The 23277-nt window shown below is 46.7% G+C and overlaps 1 protein-coding gene across 3 annotated transcripts in view; it reads left to right on the top strand.

The window, feature by feature from the left end:
• Window positions 1-23277, top strand: part of PPM1H (protein phosphatase, Mg2+/Mn2+ dependent 1H) — a 253879-nt gene that overhangs the window by 98046 nt on the left and 132556 nt on the right. For all 3 annotated transcript variants that reach the window (XM_038549877.1, XM_038549879.1, XM_038549878.1), the window contains exon 3: window positions 20921-21265. In XM_038549877.1, coding sequence (XP_038405805.1) covers window positions 20921-21265 — 345 coding nt within the window. The remainder of the gene's footprint in view (window positions 1-20920; window positions 21266-23277) is intronic.

Below are 23277 nucleotides of genomic sequence, written 5' to 3'. Positions count from 1 at the left end.
CAGTCCATCATTTATTAAACTATTTAATATTAGGATAGTCATTTATTCTTTGAGCTTTATTTTCCTATAAAAAGAGTAATAGTAATTATTACCAAGTATGGTAGAAAAAGACTGGTTGGAAGTGTGCAATCCGTTGTCAGTGGGAATGTTGAGCCAGTGTCTTATTTAATAAATCCGTGATAAATGTGAGCAAATTCTTATCCTAGAGTTAGTCTCACTCAAGGGATTCTCTGTGAATAATGTCCATTGAATTTTGTTTATCCATTTATAAATCGGAGATCACACAATTTTCCTTCATACCTATCTGACAGGATTGTTTTGAGGATGGAGTTACTATGAAAAAGGGCTCAGAAAATGTGACATACTAAGGATGATTAGATCTGGGCACAGTGACCTACTATTGCTCTTTCCCCTGCCACTGGGATATGAAGTGATTTCTGTAAAAATTAGTCAGCATTGACATTTGGCCCAAGGCCAGCTGATGATGTCATTTTTCCTTGTTTCTAAATTCCTCCAAGAAATGGAGCCAGGCGTAACTTTTTAACTTCCTTTCCTTAAGAACAATGAAACCGGGGGCACCTGGGTGGTTCTGTCAGTTAAGGGTCCGCTCCTGGTTTCTGCTCAGGTCCTGATCTCAGGGTCCTGGGGTCGGGCCCCGTGTTGGGCTCCCCACTGACCATAGAGCCTGTTAAAGATTCTCCCTCTCCCTCTGTATATACACTTTTATAGGATTATAAAGGATCCCTTTTCATCCTCTCATAAATAAATAAATCTTTTAAAAAAGAGAGAAAGAAAAAGAACCGTGAAACCAGTGCATAAGTACTTCAGGATGGAGCCTTGAACCTCCCCTGTGCTGGTTCTGAAACCCTGTGGGCTCCTGGCTCCAGGAGGTAGCAACCGTGCCAAGCAGCATGGACGCATCCCATCCCACCATTTGCTGCTTCAGCCGCAGCCACCTCACTTCTATCTGCCTTACATATTTGGCTTTTTATGAGAGTTTAAGGCAAGACCTGTGCTGCCTTTTTTTAATTGTGGGAAATTAGATATAACATAAAACTTGCCATTTTAACCAATTTTTAGGTGTATAGTTTAGTGGCATCAGACACATTCTTACTGTAATTCCATCCATCTCCTGGGACTTTTTCTGAAATTGAAACTCTGTACCCATTAAACCCCTAACCCTCCCCTCCGTTCCTCCCTACTCCCAGCTCCTGGCAGCTACTATTCTACTTTTTCTCTAAATTTGACTACTCTAGGCACCTCATATGAATGGAATCATATAATATTTGTCATTTTGTGTCAGGTTTATTTGACTTACATTATGCCTTCAAGGTTCATCCATGTTGTAGAATGTATCAAAATTTCATTCTTTATTAAGACTGAATAATATTCCGTTCTGTATACACACCATTTTGTTTATCAGTTTGTCCATCGGTGGACACTTGCTTTTCTATCTTCTGGCTCTTTGGGTATTGTGAATAATACTGCTATAAACATGGGTCTGCAGATACCTGTCTCTGATTTAAATTTTTTTGGATTTATGTATGGCCAGAGTGGAAGTGTGCTGGATGATACAGTAATTCTGTTTAATTTTTTGAGGAGCTACCATACTGTTTTCTACAGCAGCTGCACCATCTTACATTACAACCAGCAATGCACTTAAAATATATATAGCTTCTTAAAAGAAACATCAGGTGTTCTTTATTCAGTATTTATTTATTCTATATTTGACTCCTTTGCCTGTTTTTAAATTAGGATGCTGTTTTGTTGTTTGCACTGCTTTTTAAAAGCTCGAAAACCATGACTTGCTGTGCCAGGTAAACCACTGAGCGCTTGCTGTGTATCAGGAACTAGATGCCAAGGATTCAGGGAATAAAATTGACAAAAGTCCTTATGTACAGAGAACTTGTATCCCTTGAGGGAGACAAACAATTAAAATGTATCCCGCGGCGGATAATAAATGCCATGGAGAAGAAAAAGCAGAGATGCAGGAATGTAGGAAATGTGAGATGCATGGGTATTAAAGAAAGTGCCACTGAGAAGATGGTGTTTGGGCACAGACTGGAAAGTGCAGCTATTTGGAAGAACTTTTCTGACATCCTAGACAACTGCAAGGATCCTGAGGCAGGAACAGGCCCGGTGTTTTCCGAATCAGCCAAGAGGCCCGTGTGGCTGGAGCAGAGAGTGAAGTGTGAATCGCAGGAGATGTTGTCAGAAAGGCAGTGAGAGTGGGGTAGGGTCATCTGGCAGGACCTGGAGGGCTGTTATCAGGACTCCGGCTTCTGCTCTGAATGAGCAATTTGCCAGCAGGGCATACTGGATGTACTGCTTAAAAGGAGCCATTGACTTTTCCCATTTAGAAGACATCCCTTAATTCAAAGATGGTGGTGCTTAGAAAGGGGAGTGACAGTCTAGGGCGCAGCACAAACCTGTCACCTGCAGGAGACAAGGTAGATCTGCCCCTCCTCTCTCTGTGAGTCTGATCCTTCACTGCCTTGAGGGTAAGGAGATGAACTCAGTACAGTTCCAGTCCTCCTAGAGCTGAGTTGACAAGAGACAAAGAGCCAATAACCAGCAGCAAAACAATGGAGTGAGTTTTGAGAGAAAAATTTTATTTTATTTTTTAGTTTTTAAAGTTTTATTTATTTGAGAGAACGCGCTCATGCGAAAGATAGACGTTTAACCGACTGAGCCACCCATGCCTCTAGGAGAAAGATTTTTAAAATCCAGGTTGTTTATAAGCTTAACTCAGATGAGTTAAGAGAGGTGAGGGAATGGGTCAGATTAGGGAATGCTTCCTGGAGAAAGCAACATTAAAGCCATCATTTAAAAAAAAAAAAGTGAATGGGGGGGGGCACCTGGTTGATTCCCATCGGTTAGGCACCCAACTCCCCATCTCAGCTCAAGTAGGGAATGCTTCCTGGAGAAAGCAACATTAAAGCCATCATTAAAAAAAAAAAAAAGTGAATGGGGGGGGGCACCTGGTTGATTCCCATCGGTTAGGCACCCAACTCCCCATCTCAGCTCAAGTCTTGATCTCAGGATCATGAGTTCAGGCCCTGCACTGGGCTTCATGCTGGGTGTGGAGCCTACTTAAAAATAAAGCAAAGGAAAAAGTTAATAGAAATTAACCAAGCAAATAAGAAAAAGAGGAGATCCTGACATAAGGAACATGCATATGCGAAGCCAGGTTAGTGTGAAAGCACATGACGCGTGTCTTCTAGTGTCTTGGGGCACCTGTAGTCACTTGGAGGGTGATAAGACAAAAATAAGCAAGCAGGTTTCATACACAAGAGCCATTTAATGCCCTAATAAGATGGAACTTTAACCAAATGATATTAGGGTATAATGAAATCCAGATCTGCTGAAATCCAGCAGGGAGGCTGACTTGGAAAGGCTTGGGGGGCAAACCTAGAGATTGGACACCTCAGAAGGAGACTGGCTCATGCAGAAATATAAGTGAGAAATGATGAAAGCTTGAAATAAGACTGATTGGAGCAAGAGGCAGGCTCAGGAGAGATGAGGTGAGATGAGGTCCCCTCACTGTTGAGGGGACCAGATGACGACCTGCATGGGAGGAAGAGGTTAAAAGGGCAGGTTTCAGCCTTTGGGTGCTGGTCTCTGAAAGTGGACCACTGGCTCAGGCATAGGTTGAAAGGTGAGAGGATGGGCAGAAACGGTGAGGATTCTGACCTTCCAGGTGGAAGTGTTTCGTAGGAAGTTAGAAATAAGGGTTCGGAGCTCAGGAGCACATGTTAGGGAGGATTAGATTTAAGGAGCTTTCAACCCAAAGACATTTCAAGGAGGGAGCTGCAAGGAGGGGAAATAGTTATGCCAGGGGCCACAGAGAGATGAGGTCAAGAAAGATAATGATAAAAATGGCAAATACCATCAGAGGCCAGAAATGGGACAAAAGGATAAATTACAGCATCATTATTTGCACACGTAGAGTTGATAGGCATGAAGGTTGGCACAAAGGAAGTACATGGGCTTTCTCCAGCATGTGATGTATGTGATTAATTTCTCCCTCCTTGGGGCACCTGGATGGCCCAGTCAGACATCTGACTCTTGATTCTGACTCAGGTCATGGTCTCCGGGTCATGGAATGGAGCCCCATGTCGGGCTCTGTGCTCAGCACATAGTCGGCTTGTCCCTCTCCCTCTTCTCCTCCCCTTGCTCATGCATGCTCTTTCTCTCTCAAATAAATAAAATCTTTTTTTTTTTAATTTATTTATGATAGTCACACACACACAGAGAGAGAGAGAGGCAGAGACACAGGCAGAGGGAGAAGCAGGCTCCATGCACCGGGAGCCCGACGTGGGATTCGATCTCGGGTCTCCAGGATCGCACGTTGGGCCAAAGGCAGGCGCCAAAACGCTGCGCCACCCAGGGATCCCTAAATAAAATCTTTTTTAAAAAAAATTTCTCCCTCCTTTCTTGACCTCTCATTCCCAGTCAACTTAGTAAACACAAGTATTTCCAGAAAACCTCTTCCATGTATAATAATCACCTTCATCTTACTTGAAGATGGAAGAAAACCTAAAACGTCCTGAAGTTTTTATATGTGATGGCATTTCTTATAACCAGGGGCATCTGGGTAGCAAAAAAGATGGGATTTTTCTTCCTGTGGAAAATTATTAGTTGGTACAGAGATTCTAAGGCAACTTTTATCCATCTCTCATGCCAGCTCCTAGAGAATTATCCTATTAGGACAAGTAATCTTTTTAGCCAAAAGAGTCAAATTAATCCTCCTGTTTTAGGGCAGCCCCGGTGGCGCAGCGGTTTGGCGCCGCCTGCAGCCTGGGGTGTGATCCTGGAGACCCCAGGATCGAGTCGCACATCGGGCTTCCTGCATGGAGCCTGCGTCTCCCTCTCCCTGTGTCTCTGCCTCTCTCTCTGTGTCTATGAATAAATAAATAAAATCTTTAAAGAAAAAAAATCCTCCTGTTTTAAAACAAACTCTTTAAAAAAAAATTAGTGGGTAAAAATAATATAAACTGTTCTGTCTTCCTGGCTCTGTGAGGCATTTACTGAAGGAGTGTTCTTGTGTTCTTTCCTGTAGTACTTGCTGAGTTCTGACCAAAAAAATAAATAAATCAATCACAAGCTAATTTCAGATTCCATCTACATATAAAAGGAAAACATCAGGGGCTAAAGAAGCAATGTTTGAAGGAAGTCATAAAACTTAAAAGAGATACAAATAAAAATTTCGAAGTGTTCGGCACCATAGTATTTTAGCCTAAAGAAATGGAAAAGGAAAGGAAAATGAATTGCTGTGTTCTCCCTTATGAAAATAGTAACAGATCTAGGTGGTGGTTGGTTTTTTTTAATTAGAATTTAGTGATCTAGTGAAATGAATATTTTTTTGAGAAGTAAGGAAGAGAAATTTTGATGTCGCTGGTGAGGAGGATATAAAGGAGGAAATGTTCTATGTCAAGTTCAGGGTGGAATGTTCCCGTGTCTGCCTCCCATCAGCCGGTTTACATGTGAGGAGCCGTGATCCCTCAAGCAGGCTGGCATGAAACAGGTACTCTGCGGCAACGTGCACGGCTCCTGACATTTCCTGTGCCTCGGATTATTTGGGGACACCAGATGGGTGGCTAGGAAAGAGGGGTTGTAAAACGCTAGCACTTCCCAAAGGTACTCCCAAGCACTTTCTCTTAGGAAAGATGCTATAAGCTTGTTGAGGGCAACACCCTATCCAGCAGCCTCCTACCTGCCTCCCACTTAAAGCATTTTATTTAATTAAAGAAAAAAAATTTTAATTTTATTTATTCATGAGAGACCCAGAGAGAGAGACAGAGACTCAGGCAGAGGGAGAAGCAGGCTCCATGCAGGGAGCCCGACGTGGGACTCAGTCCCAGACCCAGGATCACGCCCTGGGCCGAAAGCAGACGCTCAACCGCTGAGCCACCCAGGCATCCCTGAAAGCATTTTAATTAAAGACATCAAGATTTATAGGAACCTAGTCACCGTTGTTAGGTTTTCTCTGCTTTGGGAGATTTGAAGTAGCCTTTATCCACCACACCGAGTGTCCTCTGTAAGGGAAAACCTCACTTTTCCAAAGCCTTTGGCTTTTCAGTTCCCATGTACCTGGTCCCTCTGGGAGTGAGGTAAACAGAGGACAACACCAGCTGACTTTTCAGCGGAGGAGAAAACGTCCCCCTCCAAAGGGCACCGCAGAGCCTTTGTATTAAGAGCAGGTGCTCCTGTCTCTAGGTTGCGTGGCTGAGGGGTGGGAGGTGGGCCGTGGAGGCCAGCACCCGGACGTTCCCCCCGCATCTGACTGCCTTTCCCGGCTTGGGAACAGATTGTTTCTGGCCTAAGACTAGACGTGGCCACCTGCCTCCCAGGCCTTTTTCCTTAGGAGCACAGCACCCTTCTGTTGTCTGATTTAGTCAAAACACATCAAAGTATGTGGTTGCAGTGTCCGTTGGTTCAGTGTCTGGTTACGGTAACAGGAGGCGGCTGTGTCCACACGTGGCCGGGCGCAGCAGGCGCCGAAGGCTGATGGCCTTCCTCAGAGGAGGGTAGCGCGGCCCTGGGCCTCCGCCTCCGGCCTCCCGAGTGCGAGGGGAGCAGGGGAGCGGGAGCAGACGGCTGGGGAGAGGTGAAAGGGAAACGGGAAGCGCTCTTTCTACTCTTTGAACAGAAGATGTGCCATTCTTTTCAGCTGTTTCCTCTCAGAAGGGCTCGCCCCCCGCCCCTCACTCCTGAACATTAAATGAAGGTCGCTCTTGGTTCCACAGTGGCAGCCCTTCTGGAATGTTCGGCCTTCATTAGGCAGTCTGCTTCCCGCAGTCATGTCAGCTATGAAAACAAGAGGGGGAGCCTTTTATTTTTCTCATTGTATGTGTCCCTCTAAATCCTCCCTCTAGTTAAGGTCTTTGTTTTGTGCAAGAATCCATAACCTTTCTATTTATTTCCTTAGATTTTCTGAAGCAAGAGTGCAGTGGTTTCTCTCAAAACTCGCGTCCCTTGGTTCCAGGGCCTCGGACTCTTGCGAGTGATGACGAAGGGTGACTTGAGAACCAGGCCGATGCCAGAGTGACTTTGCAGTGCCCTCCTCAGTGGCGTTGGCTTTCTCGGTGGGCACCGGGCTGGACGGAGGTGTCCACAGTAGCAGGGCGTGCAGCTCCAGCTTGGCTTCACAATCGGTTTTTCCCACTGGGGCACACCCTAAGGCTAAAGGAAAAGAAGCGGTGCTAAGATGGAACTTTTTCCTTGTTTCCCTTGTAATCTGATTTCCCCACAGCTTAGACACGGAGAACATTGTCGAGAGTGATAGCCTCTAGAGACTTTGTCTTCTTCCTTTTTAAATATAATACTCAGCCTTCACGTGCCAGACACAATACGGATCTGTCCGTCACCCAGTATTGATTCACTTAACCTGACACTGTATGGAAGAATGTCCCATCATTATCTTTATTTTACTGACGAGATTGAGGCACGTGCCTGTGAAGTGTGGAGCTTGGGATCAACCGAGGCAGTCTGGCCTCTTGTGACATGCTGCCTCTTTACCCATTAGCTGCAGGGAAATGTGGCAGACAAATGTGTTTGGAAAAGGCTGAAATAAAGGAGGAATAACTCCTCTTTGTGCTGCCGAAGCAGGCACAAAGGAGGAATAACTCCTAATGTAATTTCAGTATGATTTGATGCTAAATAGTATCTCATTTCTATTATGATTTCTCTTTTGACTTAGGAATTGTTTTTTTTTTTTTTTAAGATTTTATTTATTTGAGAGATTGGCAGGGAGAGGAAGAAGCAGACCCCACCCCCACCCCCAGCTGAGCAGGGAGCCCGACAGGGGGCTCCATCCCAGGACCCTGGGGTCATGACCTTGAGCCTAAGGCAGATGCTTAACCGACTGAGCCACCGAGGCGCCCCTGATTCAGGAGTTATTAGGCACTTTGTCCTGTCGGCTCAGAAACTGGACTCAGGTGAAGAACAGAATGGAAATGAAATTGTTTATCACCTTAGTGTTCTCAGAGTCCACTTTTTCTTGCTAACTTATCGAAAAACTTGTTTGCATTGAAACCAAGGCAAGAAGAAAAAGCCTTCTGATTGAATAATACTGTGTGTCTAAGTTTAAATCCTCTCACCGCCACTTACTAGATATTAGTTACCTTGTGCAAATGAGTCCAAATCTCAATGCCTCAGTTTCATCATCTCTGAATTGGGGATAATAGCTCCTAGCTCATAGCGCTGTTTGGACTAAATGAGTTAAAAATACAACAGTGCTTAAAATAGTGCCTCTCATGTCGTAAGTGTTCAATTAATATTATCTGTTGCTGTTCTAATAGTGTTGCAGTTGCATTTCAGTATTATTTCACATGCTTTTACTGTAACCTCCTTTTTTTTTTTTTTTGAGAAAGAATGGGGGTGGAGAGGGATAGAGAGAATCTCTATTCAGTGCAGAGCCCAACATCACAACCCTGAGAGCATGACCTGAGCCAAAATCAAGAGTTGAATGCTCAATCACTGAGCTACTCAGGCACTCCTTATTGTAATCTAATTTAGGGGGAGTTTTTGATATGTAAAGTAATAGTTTGAGAACACCCCTGAGCTAATTTTTGAGTCTAGAATAAACCACACGCAATTTAGCCCAAACTGTCACAAACATTATATTTCCTCTCTCTCAGAAATTAGAATTTATTTAATAATGTTTTTAAGATGAGATAGAATGAAAAAAATAAAATGGGGCAGAACGACTGAAATACAAAAAGAAATAGGAAGTGTTTGTGAGGATGTGGAAAAGGAAAAAAAAAACCTTATGTACTGTTGGTAGGAATGAAAATTGGCGCAGTCACTCTGGAAGACAGTGTAGAGGTTCCTCAAAAAATTAAAAATTAAATTACCATATGATCCAATAATTTCACTTTATTTACTCCGAGAAAATGAAGTCATGAATTTGAAAAGATGTATGTACCCCTGTGTTTATTGCAGTTTATTTACAATAGCCAAGTTATGGAAGCAGCCCAAGTATTTATCAATAAGAATAGAAAAAGAAGATGTAGTATGTGTGCGTGTATATATATATATGTGTGTGTGTGTGTGAATATTACTCAGTCTTACCATTTGCAACAGCATGGATGAACCTAGAGGGTATAATGCTAAGTGAAATAAGTCAGAGCAAGACAAATATCCTATGATTTCACTCATATGGAATTTAAGAACCCAAACAAATGAACAACCAAAAAAGACAGACTCTTAAGTACAGAGAACAAACTGGTGGTTGCCAGGGGATAGGTGAGAGAGATAAAGGGGACTAAGAGTACACTTATCATGATGAGCACTGAGTAATGTATAGGATTGTTGCATCACTACATTGTGCACCTGAAATGAATATAACACTGTACATTAATTATACATGAATACATTTTTTAAAAGATTTTATTTATTAATGAGAGAGAGAGAGGCAGAGACACAGGCAGAGGGAGAAGTAGGCTCCATGCAGGGAGCCCAACGTGGGACTCGATCCTGGATCTCCAGGATCACGCCCAGGGCAAAGGCACGCTAAACCGCTGAGCCACCCGGGCTGCCCCGAATAAATTTTTTTAATGAAAAAATTTTTTAAATAAAAATTTAATAAGGAAACTAAATTGCCATCTAAAAACAAAAACCAAACTACTAAATGTGCCCCACATCTTATTATTTCATAAAGCAGAGGAATTGAAACAAAAAATTCTGCATTTCATATAGTCAGATCCTGAGAAGGAAGCAGTCCTCATTTTTATGCCTATGAAATTAAGCATTCTTTTCTACTGGAGAACAAAACATCTTAATAATTTATTTAAAAAGAGATATGGTGGGATCCCTGGGTGGCGCAGCGGTTTAGCGCCTGCCTTTGGCCCAGGGTGTGATCCTGGAGACCCGGGATCAAATCCCACATCGGGCTCCTGGTGCATGGAGCCTGCTTCTCCCTCTGCCTATGTCTCCGCCTCTCTCTCTCTCTCTCTCTCTCTCTCTCTCTCTCTCTGTGTGACTATCATAAATAAATAAAAAATTTAAATAAATAAAAATAAATAAAAATAAAAAGAGATATGGTAAAAAAAAAAAAAAAAAAAGTACACTGCAAGGGCATTGATGCCAAGTGCACAGCATTGGGGATGGGCCCTAGGGATGACTTTAATGAAGTTACTCAAATTTCCTGCGTCTGCTTTGTCATTGCCTTACTTTTCTCCCCATTCTGTGTTACCCTGAGGATCAGAGCTGGAGATTTCAATCAAGTGCTGTGGATGAAATGCCTAAAACAGATCCTCCAGATTCTGAATTATCATCTTCATTGTGTGGTACCTTGAAAACTGGCCAGAAACTATGGAAATCAAGCGGTATAGTAGCTTAGAGTGGGGAGTCAGAAGACTGGCAACTGTGTCATTGCCTAATGGGAAATCAGTGGTTCTTTTTCTTTGGCAGTGAGGAAGGAGGGAGGCAAGAACATCCTGTGCTCATAGGAAGCCTTTTGTAAAAACAACCATGGAACTTAACTCAAAGTAAAATTTCCACCTTTGTGGTACTCTCTTTGTGTTACTGAAAACGAAATCCCCTCCGTAGATTTCTAAATTCCAGCACCATTTGGTGTATGATAAGGGAAGATGAGTGTCAAATGAGCTGAATTACCTGTATCTTCAGGGAACACAGCTAAGAGGACAACCACTTATTTCCATTTTTCTATGAGTAGCAATCTCCAAACCATGTGTATGAGTACGTACCCTCAACGTATTTGTTCATTTCATAATATACAACTCTACTACTATATGGCCATATTTTTTATGTGTATTTAGTGATTATAAAAATATATTAGTTTAAAAATAATTTGAAGGCAATAAAGATGAAAAGGAAACATTTTAAAATAATCACCATTAACAGTCATGCGATTTTTATTATATGTCAGGCATTGTTCTAAATATTTTTCCCACAGTAACTCATTTTTTGTCTTGCCAACTGCAGAGACTTCATGTTCCCATCAGCTAATACCTCAAGGCAGAAGTCATCATTCACAGTAGCAGCTCCAGTTCCATATTTCAGCTGTCCCTTTTAGCATTTCTGCTACTTTTGATTAGAACGATTATTCCTGTTGTCAGGTATGACTAGATTGTCATTACTTGGAGTCGGATGTGCCCGCTGTGATGTATTCTCATTTGCTCACGTGTGTTCTATCAGCAGTTTCAGTGCATGGATTTTTTAAACACCTGTTGTCCACGTTGTAAGGGATGATCTAGTTAAAAATTTAGTAGTGTGATGCACAAGACCACTTAGTTGGGGACACACGTTATGGAGCAAAGAGTTGCACAATGTGCCAAAGCCAGCGGGTGCATCAGAACATCAGGGTTCCCTGCTTGACGTGGAGCCGGCTGGCTTACATACCACGTGAGGGCGCCAGTGTCAGTTCCTAAGAGAAACAACTAGCAAAGCTTCATTTCTTCTCCAGCTCTAGAAGAAACGTGAAAGAATTTATCATTTTCCTCTTATGTGCTGATGGATCATTTTTTAACTCACCACCACCCCCACCCCACCCCAAGCTTTGTGTGCTTTCTGGTGGAGGATGGGGTGACCAAGGGGGCTTGCACACCCATAGAGCTCTGTGCAGTGAGAGAACAGAGAGGCCTGGCCTCTTGACACTGGCACAGATGTGTCAGGCCTCACTCCCTGGTCTTCTTTGTGTTTCCTGCCTCTCATATCCCAGCACTTCTGTCAAGCTCCACAGGAAACATCTGAGGTTTTGTCTAGAATCTCCCTTTTTTTTTTTTTTTTTTGGTCAGCACGCCATAAGAGGGGCTACCTCACTGCCTCCCAGATGGCTCACAAAGGCTCTTGCCTGTGGGTTCCCCAGAGTTGAGGTGCACATAATGTGGCTCCTTTTTTTGACAGAGCGCAGCGTAGGCTACCGATTTTTGATGCCCCTGATTAGCTGTGCTGTAATTATAGCAGAAGCTGGATGGATGCAAGCCGCTTGTATCAAGAATTATGTCAGGAGCTGGTTCAGGGGATAAATCTCTGTTTGGAGCAGTTTTATATTTGTTAAAAGGCCCAAGGGACCCTTCCCAGTCCAAAGCTCTTATTTAAGTTCTGGCATTAGAGATGATCATGGAAATGGGAAAAAGAAAATAAGCAAATATTATTAAAAATTAGGCTCTACGACTTTTGAAAAAGAAAGATGTAATATCGGGCCTACTTCAGAGAAATCCTGAAAGAGAAACTATGAACTTTAAGTTCCCAACCTGTCACCCTCTGAAATCTTCTTTTATCTGGCTGCAGATGTATTCCTGAAAAGGGATGGCCGTGTGTGTATTGTAAGGTACACACAGGTCTGTCTGTCTGTCTTTCTCTTTATCTCTTTCTTTCAAATCAGAATGCAATAAGAAAACTGCTTCAGCATTATTCTTTTTGTAAGACATAAGTGATGGCTGCCAAATTGAAGTGTGCGGTAAGTCAGGAAAGGGTTCAGTATTGCTTTTCCTAAAACAGAGTGCATGTTTAACTCCTGTTCGTCTGGAGCAAAAACAAGGTAAACATTTGTTAAAATATAACAGTAATGTGAAATTCATTATGTCAAGAGCATGTTACTCCAGATTTGAGGGGGTTGATTTTTCAGGTTTAGAACTTTGCATCCTGGGATGGTTGCCCCAGCAATGTTTTCTGATCCTACCAGAGATTAATGCAGGGCCAGTGTCAGAAGTTTTGTTGATCAGCTGGTGGCCCAAGATACGATGCAGTCATGAATCAGCGACAAGGTGAAATAAGGCTGGAGTGCTAAAGGCTACAGGGTGACAGAAGCCAGGGAGGCAATGACACAGAGTTGTATGTATTGGGAAATTGGAAAGATCTCTTAACTTGGAATCTGAAGGACCAGGTTCAAATCCTGGTGTCACCACATAGCGGGAGTTACTTAACTGTGCCCTGGTTAAATCACGGGCAAAATGGGATGGTGATGCCCATTTTGTGGCGGTGTGGCGGAGAGTAAACCCGGTAGGTGATCAGTAGGTGTCCTTAGACGTCTCCTAGGGGAAGTGATTCAGGAAGAAGAGACATAAAGGGAGCTGGACAGTGGAGGAACGTGAGCACCCCGTCTGGCAGGGTCAAAAGTAGGGAGCCGCCGTGGATGGCTTGCTCTCCCTGCCTGCTCATCGTTCCCCCGGACCATTTAACAGTGAGTGTGAGTAATTGCTCTCCTAGTTTTTTTGTTCTTTGGTATGCTGGACACTGCTACCCATTTTATTATATAAAAAATTAATATGTCTCATTAACCTTTTGAATGTGCACTGTTATGAATTTCAGCATATGTATAGATTCGTGTAATCCCACCAGTCAGGATACAACATTCCCATCACTAAGACCCCTTCCTCATGGCATCTCTTGATGGCCCCACTCTTTCCCTGTCCACCCGCCCCGCCTCCTATAACCCACGATGGCCTGAACATTTAATACATGTTACCTGCTCCTGTGGCACCACACACGTCCCCTCTCTAGCACACCTGTTCACGTTCCGGATTCTTAGGCTCAAGAGTTGGGAACATGGTTTTTTTCTTCCTCTCTCCCACCTCCCCAGTACCCAGCATGAGCCTGGCACATAGCAGACTCTGAGACGTGTGTTAAAAGAATGAATCGTTACTCTCTGTGTCCTAGTCTCATCTTGGTCTGTAAATAAGGAAACAGGTGAGAGGAGTTAGGAAAGGTGCCCAAGATCACATCATAGTAAGTTCACGAACCCAGGTTGCTCTCGATTTGACGGCTGTGCTCTTCCTCTGCCAAGACCTATCACCACAGATAGGATTTGTGTTAACTCATTTGCAGGTGCATACATGAATTATCCAACTTTTCAAAGCACCATTGTATGTTGGTATATTTGCACCAGTGACAAAGTTAGCCTTGGACTGTTAGTGTAAACCGCAAAACCCTGTGTATTTACCATATAAGCTCAGAATGCTGTTCTCTGAGCTGATACCAAACTAAGGAGGCATTCCTTCCTTCTAACGTGACTAACCACGTGGGGGGTGTGCGGTGGCTTCGGCTGTGGGAGGATGTGTGTGGTGGGGTGGGCAGAGGATGTTGAAAGGAGCCACAGCCTTCTCTTCCCTCTTTTGGGGCCTTGGCTTGAGCCAAGCAGGTGGAGAACACAGCTCTCCACGTTCCCACGTGCGTGTCTAGCCTTTCGGGCACTGGTTCAAAGGATAGAGCGATAGCAGATTGTACAACCAATCCAGCAGCGCATGGGGGCTGAAGAAACTGTGTGGTTTCCAGCAGTTCAGTCCGCCAGAGAGAGGAATATGGTGCCTGTTGGGGTTTTTTGTTTTTTAATCTTCCTGGGAGGGCGGGGGCGGGGAGGAGTCTCCATAGCTTAGAAGAGAATAGTATGTGTTTCAAACTGGTCCTGTAGGGCCACAAGGCTCAGCTGGTCCCTTTGGTTTCCTTGAAGCAACTGTGAGGTTCCCACAGCCCTGCATCCAGGCTGCCTAGGTCAGGAGCACTGACAAAGAGCGAGAGAGGGCACAGGGGAAGGAGTAGCAACTAGAGCATGCAGGACCCGTAAGCCACGTGAGGATCCAGGAGACCCAGGGCAGTAGGGAGTCCTTGAAGGTCCTCTTCTGTGCAGTGATGAAATAGATGTGTGTTTGCGATTAAATTGAAGATGTGAGACACTTTAAAAGCATCCTGTTTATACTCCTTGGGATCTTTCAGACCTCCCCCGACATGATTGTAGGCCCTTGATCCTGGTGTGACGTTCAGGAATTCGTTCTTTCCTCCAGGTTCTCAGATCCAACTTTATACATCAAACCAGACATTCCTACCTGATGGCATTTGATGGCATTGTTTTGAATAGAGAATGGGGTCCTTGGGTCTTTTTCGAAAGGAGTGTATGGCACATCCTGTTTGCTCATGCCACTTTCAGAAGTAGATTTGTATTCTTTGTTATGCTCTTGGTTCCATTTCTTTTTTTTTTTTATTTTTTTTTAAAGATTTTATTTATTTATTCATGAGAGACAGAGAAAGAGAGAGAGAGAGGCAGAGACACAGGCAGAGGGAGAAGCAGGCTCCATGCAGGGAGCTCGACGTGGGACTTGATCCCGGGACTCCAGGATCGCGCCCTGGGCTGCATGTGGTGCTAAACTACTGGGCCACCGGGGCCGCCCCTCTTGGTTCCATTTCAAGCACCATATGGCCCATTCCAGCCTCATGCCGTTCTTTGAAATGTGTTGTGAGGTTGTTAGTCTCCTCTCTAGGCCCACGAATCCCATCCTGACCGAGGCCCTCTTCGCCTCAGGACACTTCTCTGCAAGCCTCTCAAATTCTAGTGCTTCCTTCTTGCAGCACAGTGCGTGATGCCATGGGATTGGCACTTCTTAAGCCTGGCCGTCACCTTGTTCTTCTGTGCAGAGGCGTTTCAAATTCAAGAGCCCAGAATCTCACTCCAAGCTGACTTAGCCCTCGAGGTTGGTCTTCCTCAGGCCACCGTCCACAGGGGCCATATACAATCCCCTTTTCACCTGCACTGCCTATTAGTTGCCCACCCCTTTTCCAAAATATTCTTTCAGTTTACCACTGCCCAACCAGGTCACCAGACACGCACAATTTGATGAGTGCTGCAGTAGGAGTGGGGGCCTCCAGGAGGAGGTGATATTTAAGACGAGGGCTAGGTGAGGGGGTAGTAGTGCTCTGTGATGAGCTACAAGTGCCACCCATGGTTTGGTGAGTGGGATTTGGAGGGACGGGCTGTGAGGGGAGAGTCGGAGACTACTTCAGAGATTACAAACGTAGCCCAGGCTATGAAGGAGGAGGAGGTTAAGCTGGTAAAGGAAATAGGGTCAGATTTTGTGTTTTAGAAAAAAATCACTCTGGTAACAACTCCGGTGGCCGAGAGGAGAAGCAGAGGTGAGTGGCACGTGGGCAAGAGAGCAACGTTCCCTCCTGGGCCGGCGCAAGGGTACTGAGCTCGGCAGGGTTGGGCGGCCCGAGCATGGAGCCTGCTCCCAGCTCCCAGCTGCATCCCTCAGTAGGTGCTAACCTCCAGCAGTTGGACTCTCTGGTCCTCCCCTATAGGGTGCGCGTCGTAGCCGTACCTCATAGGGTGGCTCTTCTCAGGATGGACTGTTGTGGGACCAACCGAGCTAATGTTTACAAAGCATTTTGGATACCGCCTGGCTCTGCAAGGCTTATTAAGTGACGGGAAGGGTGCCGTAGCCCCGTAACTCGATGTCTCTGTGACTTTATGGTCCCTTAGACCTTAAGAGCTGAGTGGCCATCTAAAGCCTGAGGGAGGGCCCCCTTGGTGGTTGCAGTTTCCCCAATAACACATCACTCACCCCAAGTTCCCTGCCATAGGAGGACACTCAAGATTCTGAAATCTCTTGATGAATTTGGTTTTACCTAGTTCAAAAGCTGTCAAAATGTGTTAGAAACAGTTGAAGTAATAGTCAAAGGGACTTATTAATCATTCAAACACCGCCCCCCCCCCCCCCCCCCCCCCCCGTCCTCTTTTCTAAGGTACCACTTCGGAAACAAGAAACAGTTTGGACACTGCTGTTCTGGTCAAGTCAGGGAGATGTAAGTGACTCACCCAAGGTCACACAGAGAGCTGATGGCAGATTTTTTTTTTTAAAGATTTATTTATTTATTTATTTATTCGTGAGAGAGAGAGAGAGGGCGGGGGGGGGGGGCAGAGACAGAAGCAGGCTCCATGCAGGGAGCCCAACGCGGGACTTCATCCCGGGACTCCAGGATCATGCCCTGGGCGGAAGGCAGGTGCTAAACTGCTGAGCCACCCAGGGATCCCCCCTGATGGCAGATTTGAGGCTGGAACTGCTTAGTGGCTCCGTCCCTCCCTATTAGATCAGAGGCTCTCAATTTTGGCAGCTCTTGAGACTCCCCTGCGGAGCTTAAAATAGATCAGTGATAGGACCCCACCTTTAGAGATAGTGACTGATGGTGTGACAGTGAAGCCCTGCATCAGACGGCGCTAGATTTATTCAGTCTTTAGTGACAAACTTTCTTTATGTAAAAACTCTTACACATTTGAGCTGTGAAAATTATTAATTGCATTTTTAAAAATAACTGTACCAGCGTTTCTAGCATAGCCATGCAAAGGTGTTCTCAAAAGCAGGGTGTTAATAAAAACCATTTCATTTCCAAAAAAAAAAAGGCAGGGTGTTGCCCCTCTGGGCTCTGCTTCACTAGTCCCCCACCCCCCTTCCCGCCCCCAGGTTTTCTCTTGACTGCTTAAAAATTGCCCAGATATTTTATCAGAGGATTGTTGCAGTGCCTTCAGAATGCTTTGCCTCATTGAAGGAAATGGTTGGATTGCTCGTCAGAAAAATGCCAGAGTTGCTTTTTAAAAAAATGTAGTAGCATCGCGTTGCAGTGAGGCTCCTTATTTCACGGGGTTTGATCTTCTTTGATTCAAATCATGGTTCTGGAAACAAGATACGTTAGGTGTAACAGAATCTGTGCCCAGACACGGACACAGCCGCACAATTGCTCCTATTCCATCCCTCACCTGCCCCTGCCACAGCTTCCTTAAAGGTGTTTACTGGGTTTCCATTTAAATCAACTGCAGAAGGACTGGGTGTGCGGGTTTTATTCAGGCAGCCTTGGGGCCTTTGGGGAATTGGATGTTGTAAGCAAGAAATCCTTTTCTGTTGCCCCTTTTCCCTAGTTGTAGGAATGTAATACGGCAACGCGTGCTTCACTAATGGGGCAAGTAACCAGAGCTAGTGGTGAGTAAAAATCACGCTATCATTGCAAAGTAATGATGAGCATAAACAATCCTGCAGGCTGTGTGGAATGACAGTGCATCATTTCCATTTGTGAGCAAGTCAGAGGAACTGCTAATCCCACTGTGCTTGGTTGCCTTGCATTGATAATAATAGGAAATGCTAAATTTCAGAGGTTGGTGAAAATAGAGATTCCTAGATTCAGCGAGTTCGATCCACAGATGCCCTAAATTAAGAACATTTTCCAAGGGGTTCAGTTTTATTTCTGGTTGATAACCACTTGTACCTACTTCTAATTCTTTGTGTGTGTGTGTGCATGCGCTCTTGCATTCCTTATCTCACACTCCTCCTTCCCTCCACGCATGCCCCAAGTCCCAGAATACTAGATAAACCGGTACGTCCTTTCATCGCCTTGTGCCCAGTCCTGTTACAGAGGCTAGCAACAGTGGCTTCTCAAAATGTCATGAGGCCCACGTGGCAGGGAGCCCCGAGGGCAGGCTGTTCAGGGCCTGTGCAGCACCCCAAGCAAGACAGCAGGGGCCCGGGCTCCTTCAGACTTCCCGACCCACTACACTGAGCTCTTAGCCCTTTTTGCAAGAGATTCATTACCTAGCGACTCCCTGGGTATAAATCACCATTTGAACCTCGTGAAACACCCCCATAAGGAGCCCTCGCCCGCTGTTTACTTAGTAGGCAACCGTGGCCCAGGGATGTCCCACTCCGGAGTGACCCACCCAGGGTCTAACGCCTGCACCACCTCCCTGATCTGGGCCCACCAAGATCACTCCCATGATCGGCAGTGAAGATGCCACTAGAACTAAACTCTTGTACCTTTGAAGTTCTTGTTTTTTCTACTGTCCTCTGAGTTCGAGTGCTTTTAGCTGTTCATAAGTGCTTGTTACTGTCTGAATTTGAATGTCTTTTTAGCGTGTTATTCAACACCTGGCAGACATCCTAACTTTTACTCTGTCCTAATCCCCACAGCATAGCCTGAGTGATCATTTAAAAACATAAATTAAGTTTGTCACCCCCACCTCAGTCAATAGCTTTTTGTTACTCTTAGGCTAAAGCCAAGATCCTTCATGTGTCCTGGAAGGATGGGGTACTCTGGCTCCCACATCCCTGCACAGCCTCATCTCTCCCCCCAACCCCACCTTTCCTGCATCACCCCTCTATTCAGTCATGTGGTTCAGTCTCCACTAACACATCATGCACCTTTCTACCACAGGGCCTTGGCATCTGCTCTTTCTACTGCCTGGTGGTCTCTCCTCATTATCTTGTGAACTTCCAAACAGCTACTAGGTTGCCTGCGTGTCCCCAGGTAAACTCCTCCAAGTGCCCCTCTGCAAGCTGGCCTTCTGGCATCAAGAACCTCTCCTTATAGCCCTGACCAGAATTGTGATCTTATGTTTGTTTGTGTGATTATTTCATCAGTATGTGTCTTCTCCACTGGATTAAGGTCAGACCATATTGGGGATGCCTGGGTGGTTCAGCGGTTGACGTCTGCCTTCAGCCCAGGGTGTGATCCCAGAGTCTTGGGACCGAGTCCTGCATCAGGCTCCCTGCATGGAGCCTGCTTCTCCCTCTGCCTTGTCTCTGCCTCTCTGTGTGTCTCTCATGAATAAATAAATAAAATCCTAAAAAATCAGACCATATCTGTTATCTCTTCCAGCCATTTTTTTTTATCCCCAGGATCCACTTTGCACCTGTCATATAGGGAATGCTCAGTATTTGTTCACTGAAAATCAACTTTTTTTCTCAGCACATGGCACAGAATTGAATAAAAGTGAAATTTAAAGGGCACAAATGGAGTAATGGCGTAGGTCACCATAACTGTACAGTACTTTCCAGCATCATTCTAAGGTAGAATAAAAGAATTTTATATAATGGCTTTTGCTAGCAAAGGATTCAGTATTCATTGCTGTGGGGTAGATATGCCAATAGTCAGAGGTGGGTGTTCTATGCACCCTACCTGTTTAACTACCTATGCATCTTACCTATGTAATTAATTAATGCAATTAATTTAAGCTCACAAGAGCTTAATGTGTATTTCAAACATAGTTCTTAAAAACATTGATTTGAAACAGTCTAGAAATAATTCAGAGACTAAATCCATACTAGATGAGGGTACACGGGAATGCGGAACTTTAGGGTAGGAAGAGGAAACAAAGATGCTGAGTACCAGCTGGGAAAGTGAGGGAGGCAGGAAATAAGAGAAAGAGATTTGAATTGGCTGCATCTTAGACTGGGTGTCGAAGGAAAACATGCTCTAAAAATACAGGATGTAGACCAAAGAGAGCGAAAGGGCTCTAAAGGGGGGAAATGGGCCTGCCGGTTTCCCCATGAAGAGCCTGCAGAAAGAGCGTAGCTTTCCCCAAGGACTCCAGGCCCCACGTGCTCTGGGGCTGCAGGAGGGAAGTGACCAGTTGGACGGCAAAGCTGGGCTCGGGAGGACTTAGCTGGTGGCACGGGGCCCTACCTCACCCCTCCACACAGCGAATCCCGGTAGATCTCGCCACCAGGGAGCAGCTGGGCTTGCAGGGCATCGTGGGCTCCTGGCCTGGGCTGAGAAGCACAGAGCGCTGCACCGCTGGGCCGGTGCGGGCAGCAGGGTCACTTCCCCTGGACTGGTGCAGGCAGCAGGGTCACCTCCCCGGGCAGGTGCGGACAGCAGGAACACCTCCCCGGGCTGGTGCGGACAGCAGGAACACCTCCCCGGGCTGGTGCAGATAGCAGGGTCACCTCCCCGGGCTGGTGCGGACAGCAGGGACACCTCCCCGGGCTGGTGCGGACAGCAGGGTCACCTCCCCGGGCTGGTGCGGACAGCAGGGTCACCTCCCCGGGCTGGTGCAGGCAGCAGGGTCACCTCCTTGGGCTGGTGCGGACAGCAGGGTCACCTCCCCGGGCTGGTATGGGCAGCAGGGACACCTCCCCCAGGCTGGCGGGAACAGCAGGGACACCTCCCCCCAGGCAGGTATAGGCAGCAGGGATACCTCTCTGGGCTGGTGTGGGCATCAGGGTCACCTCCCTGGGCTGGTGGGGACAGCAGGGACACAGCCTGAGCACCTGTGCCATGTTTGGACTCCACTGTTTGCCAGCCTGAGACCGGCCACCAAGCAGATGCGCTGAGCGCCCTGCCTCGCGGGGTGCATGGGACCCTGGGAAGTAACCAGCACGGTTCTCACCCCTTGTCGCCTCTCCCCCACCCCCAGGAATCGGAAGGCGTTTCCTGTCACTACTGGTCGCTGTTCGACGGTCACGCGGGCTCCGGGGCTGCCGTGGTGGCCTCCCGCCTGCTGCAGCAGCACGTCGCCGAGCAGCTGCAGGACATCGTGGAGATCCTCAAGAACTCTGCCGTCCTGCCACCCACCTGCCTGGGCGAGGAGCCCGAGGGCACCCCGGCCCACAGCCGTGCCCTGACCCGCGCCGCCTCGCTCCGCGGAGGGGTGGGCGCCCCCGGCTCCCCCGGCACCCCTCCCACACGCTTCTTCACCGAGAAGAAGATCCCGCACGAAAGCCTGGTCATCGGGGCCCTGGAGAGTGCCTTCAAGGAGATGGTAGGTGGGCGGGGGGGGGGGGAGACCCAGGGGTGGGAGGCCTCACCCAGGCCAGACCCGGGTCCCCTGCACTTGGGTGGCTGCGCTTGGCCTTCTCCCCTTGATAGCAGGCCTTCCGGCCTCAGCACAGGTTGGCCCAGAGTCCCCGGCCTGGGGCGCTGGCAAAAGTTAAAAAGATGAAAGTGGGGGGCGGGGGGCAGCCTTGAGGTACCAGGCCGTTTACACGTAGGCAGTCGTGCTTCCCCTTCTGCGGACTCTGATGCCAGCTGGTAGGCTGCCACTGCATCAAAAGGCGAGCGTCCTTGCCATCTGCACATGTGTACCATTCCAGGTGTTTGGGGGGAACAGAGCTTTGACCAAAGGGCCCAGAAATACCTTTCCTGCACAAATGTGCTCTGAGAACAGCTCTTACCACGATTGGCCATGTGGTTCTTAATGCTTGTTGCGGGGTGGGGGTGGGTACCTGCTGGAGGAGAATCGAGGGGCCAGTACCCGAAACCAATTGCTTTACTGGGGAGCAGGGATTTGTGTGTACATCGAGATTTGGACGTGTCTGGTCAAAGAACTGAGCCTCACCCCCTCTCAGCCTCCGCCCCGAGAACACGCATGCGATCAACGGCGCGCAGCTGCTCTCACCGCGTGCCCTGTCGCGCGGCCTGGCGAGGGCCACCCCCATACTACCCACTTCCCTCTCCGAGCTCCCACTCTGCTGAGGCAATTATTTTGGGTCGAGAGATCTTTTCCTTCCTGAGCACCAGCCTGCGCCCAAGTCATCGAGCAGGAGATATTTAAAGGTGTCACAAGGATGTGAGTAAAGCGAGCGTGCTGTATTGTTCTTAAAACCTGGGGATGCAGAAGTGACGAGCTGTTGTTAAAGGATCGAGTGGCTCGGAGCGGCCAGGAGCACCTCGGAGCACCTCCCCAGAGCGCAGTGTACACGGTGCCCGCTCCGGGATTAGGTTGCGTGCCCAGGGGACGGGAAGAGTGAATACTGTGGCTCGGCGCCCCACACCGTCTGATTAGCTTACGAGGCCAAATAGGTCATGTATTCGCACCTCGTATTTGCACCGTGCCCTCACCTTCACCCATCCCTTCTTAGGTCACCTTGTGTCTCTCCTTGTCACGTAGGTATTTACCCTTTGATGAGCCGGTGGTTTACAATGCACCTGTCTCAGGAGTGTTTGGTAGCCTTCAGTCCCAGGAAGAGCACCAGGAGGCTAGAGAAGAGCATTTAGGGAAAAAAAGGAATCAAGGCAGTAAAGTTGACTCCTACTCAGGATTCGTATAAAATCTCATTCTCCAGCTGTCCTAGAAGCTCTGAGGGGAGTGTTTCTCCACGCCGACGTTCAGAATGCTAAGTATTTAACTGAGGTAAAAACGTGGCAGCAGGCTATTCTTCTAATGGGAGAAAAAAAATCAGCTTCCACAGCAGGAGTGAGAAACAAAGGAAATTTTGGGTTTTTCGTTTCCTTCTGTGATTGCTTCTGCCCTGGGACATCTTTTACTTGGCCCTGCTGTATTCTCCGTTCTGTCCACTAGAGGCCAATGTCACCCTGAGGCAGGCAGGCCTCCACCGTGGTCGCCGGCTGTCCCCGCCCCTTAATGGCTGGGGCTCCCAACAACCACTATACTTGAAATGGAGGCTCATTCAGAAAAATACTTAGTAAGGGGCCTCATTCCTGTCTTTCAAATTTTCCCAGCTTTTAACAAGTCAATTCATTACCTGGCATTTTTACTTTGGAAACTTAGCAAAAAGATCATTTCACTTTCCTGTGTTTTTCGTTCAGTTGATGAATATTTGATCAGAACTAGCTCTACACCAGGTCTAATTGGGCAAAGAACATTGAGCAAACTAGGCAAAGACGAGTATTAAATGAGTAAAATACAAGCAGAAAGGGCCTTGAGTGGAGAAATGCAGGATGAGGTAGGAGCCCGATAAAGACACGAAGCCAGGGTTCCCTTGGGGAAGTGATGCTGGAGGAGATTATTTAGGAAGAAAGGAATCAAGGTAA

This window comes from Canis lupus, chromosome 10, assembly GCF_011100685.1.
Source record: "Canis lupus familiaris isolate Mischka breed German Shepherd chromosome 10, alternate assembly UU_Cfam_GSD_1.0, whole genome shotgun sequence".
Classification (NCBI taxonomy): Eukaryota; Metazoa; Chordata; class Mammalia; order Carnivora; family Canidae; genus Canis; species Canis lupus.
Note: the sequence above shows the minus strand (reverse complement) of the source record. Positions and strands in the feature narration are given on the sequence as shown.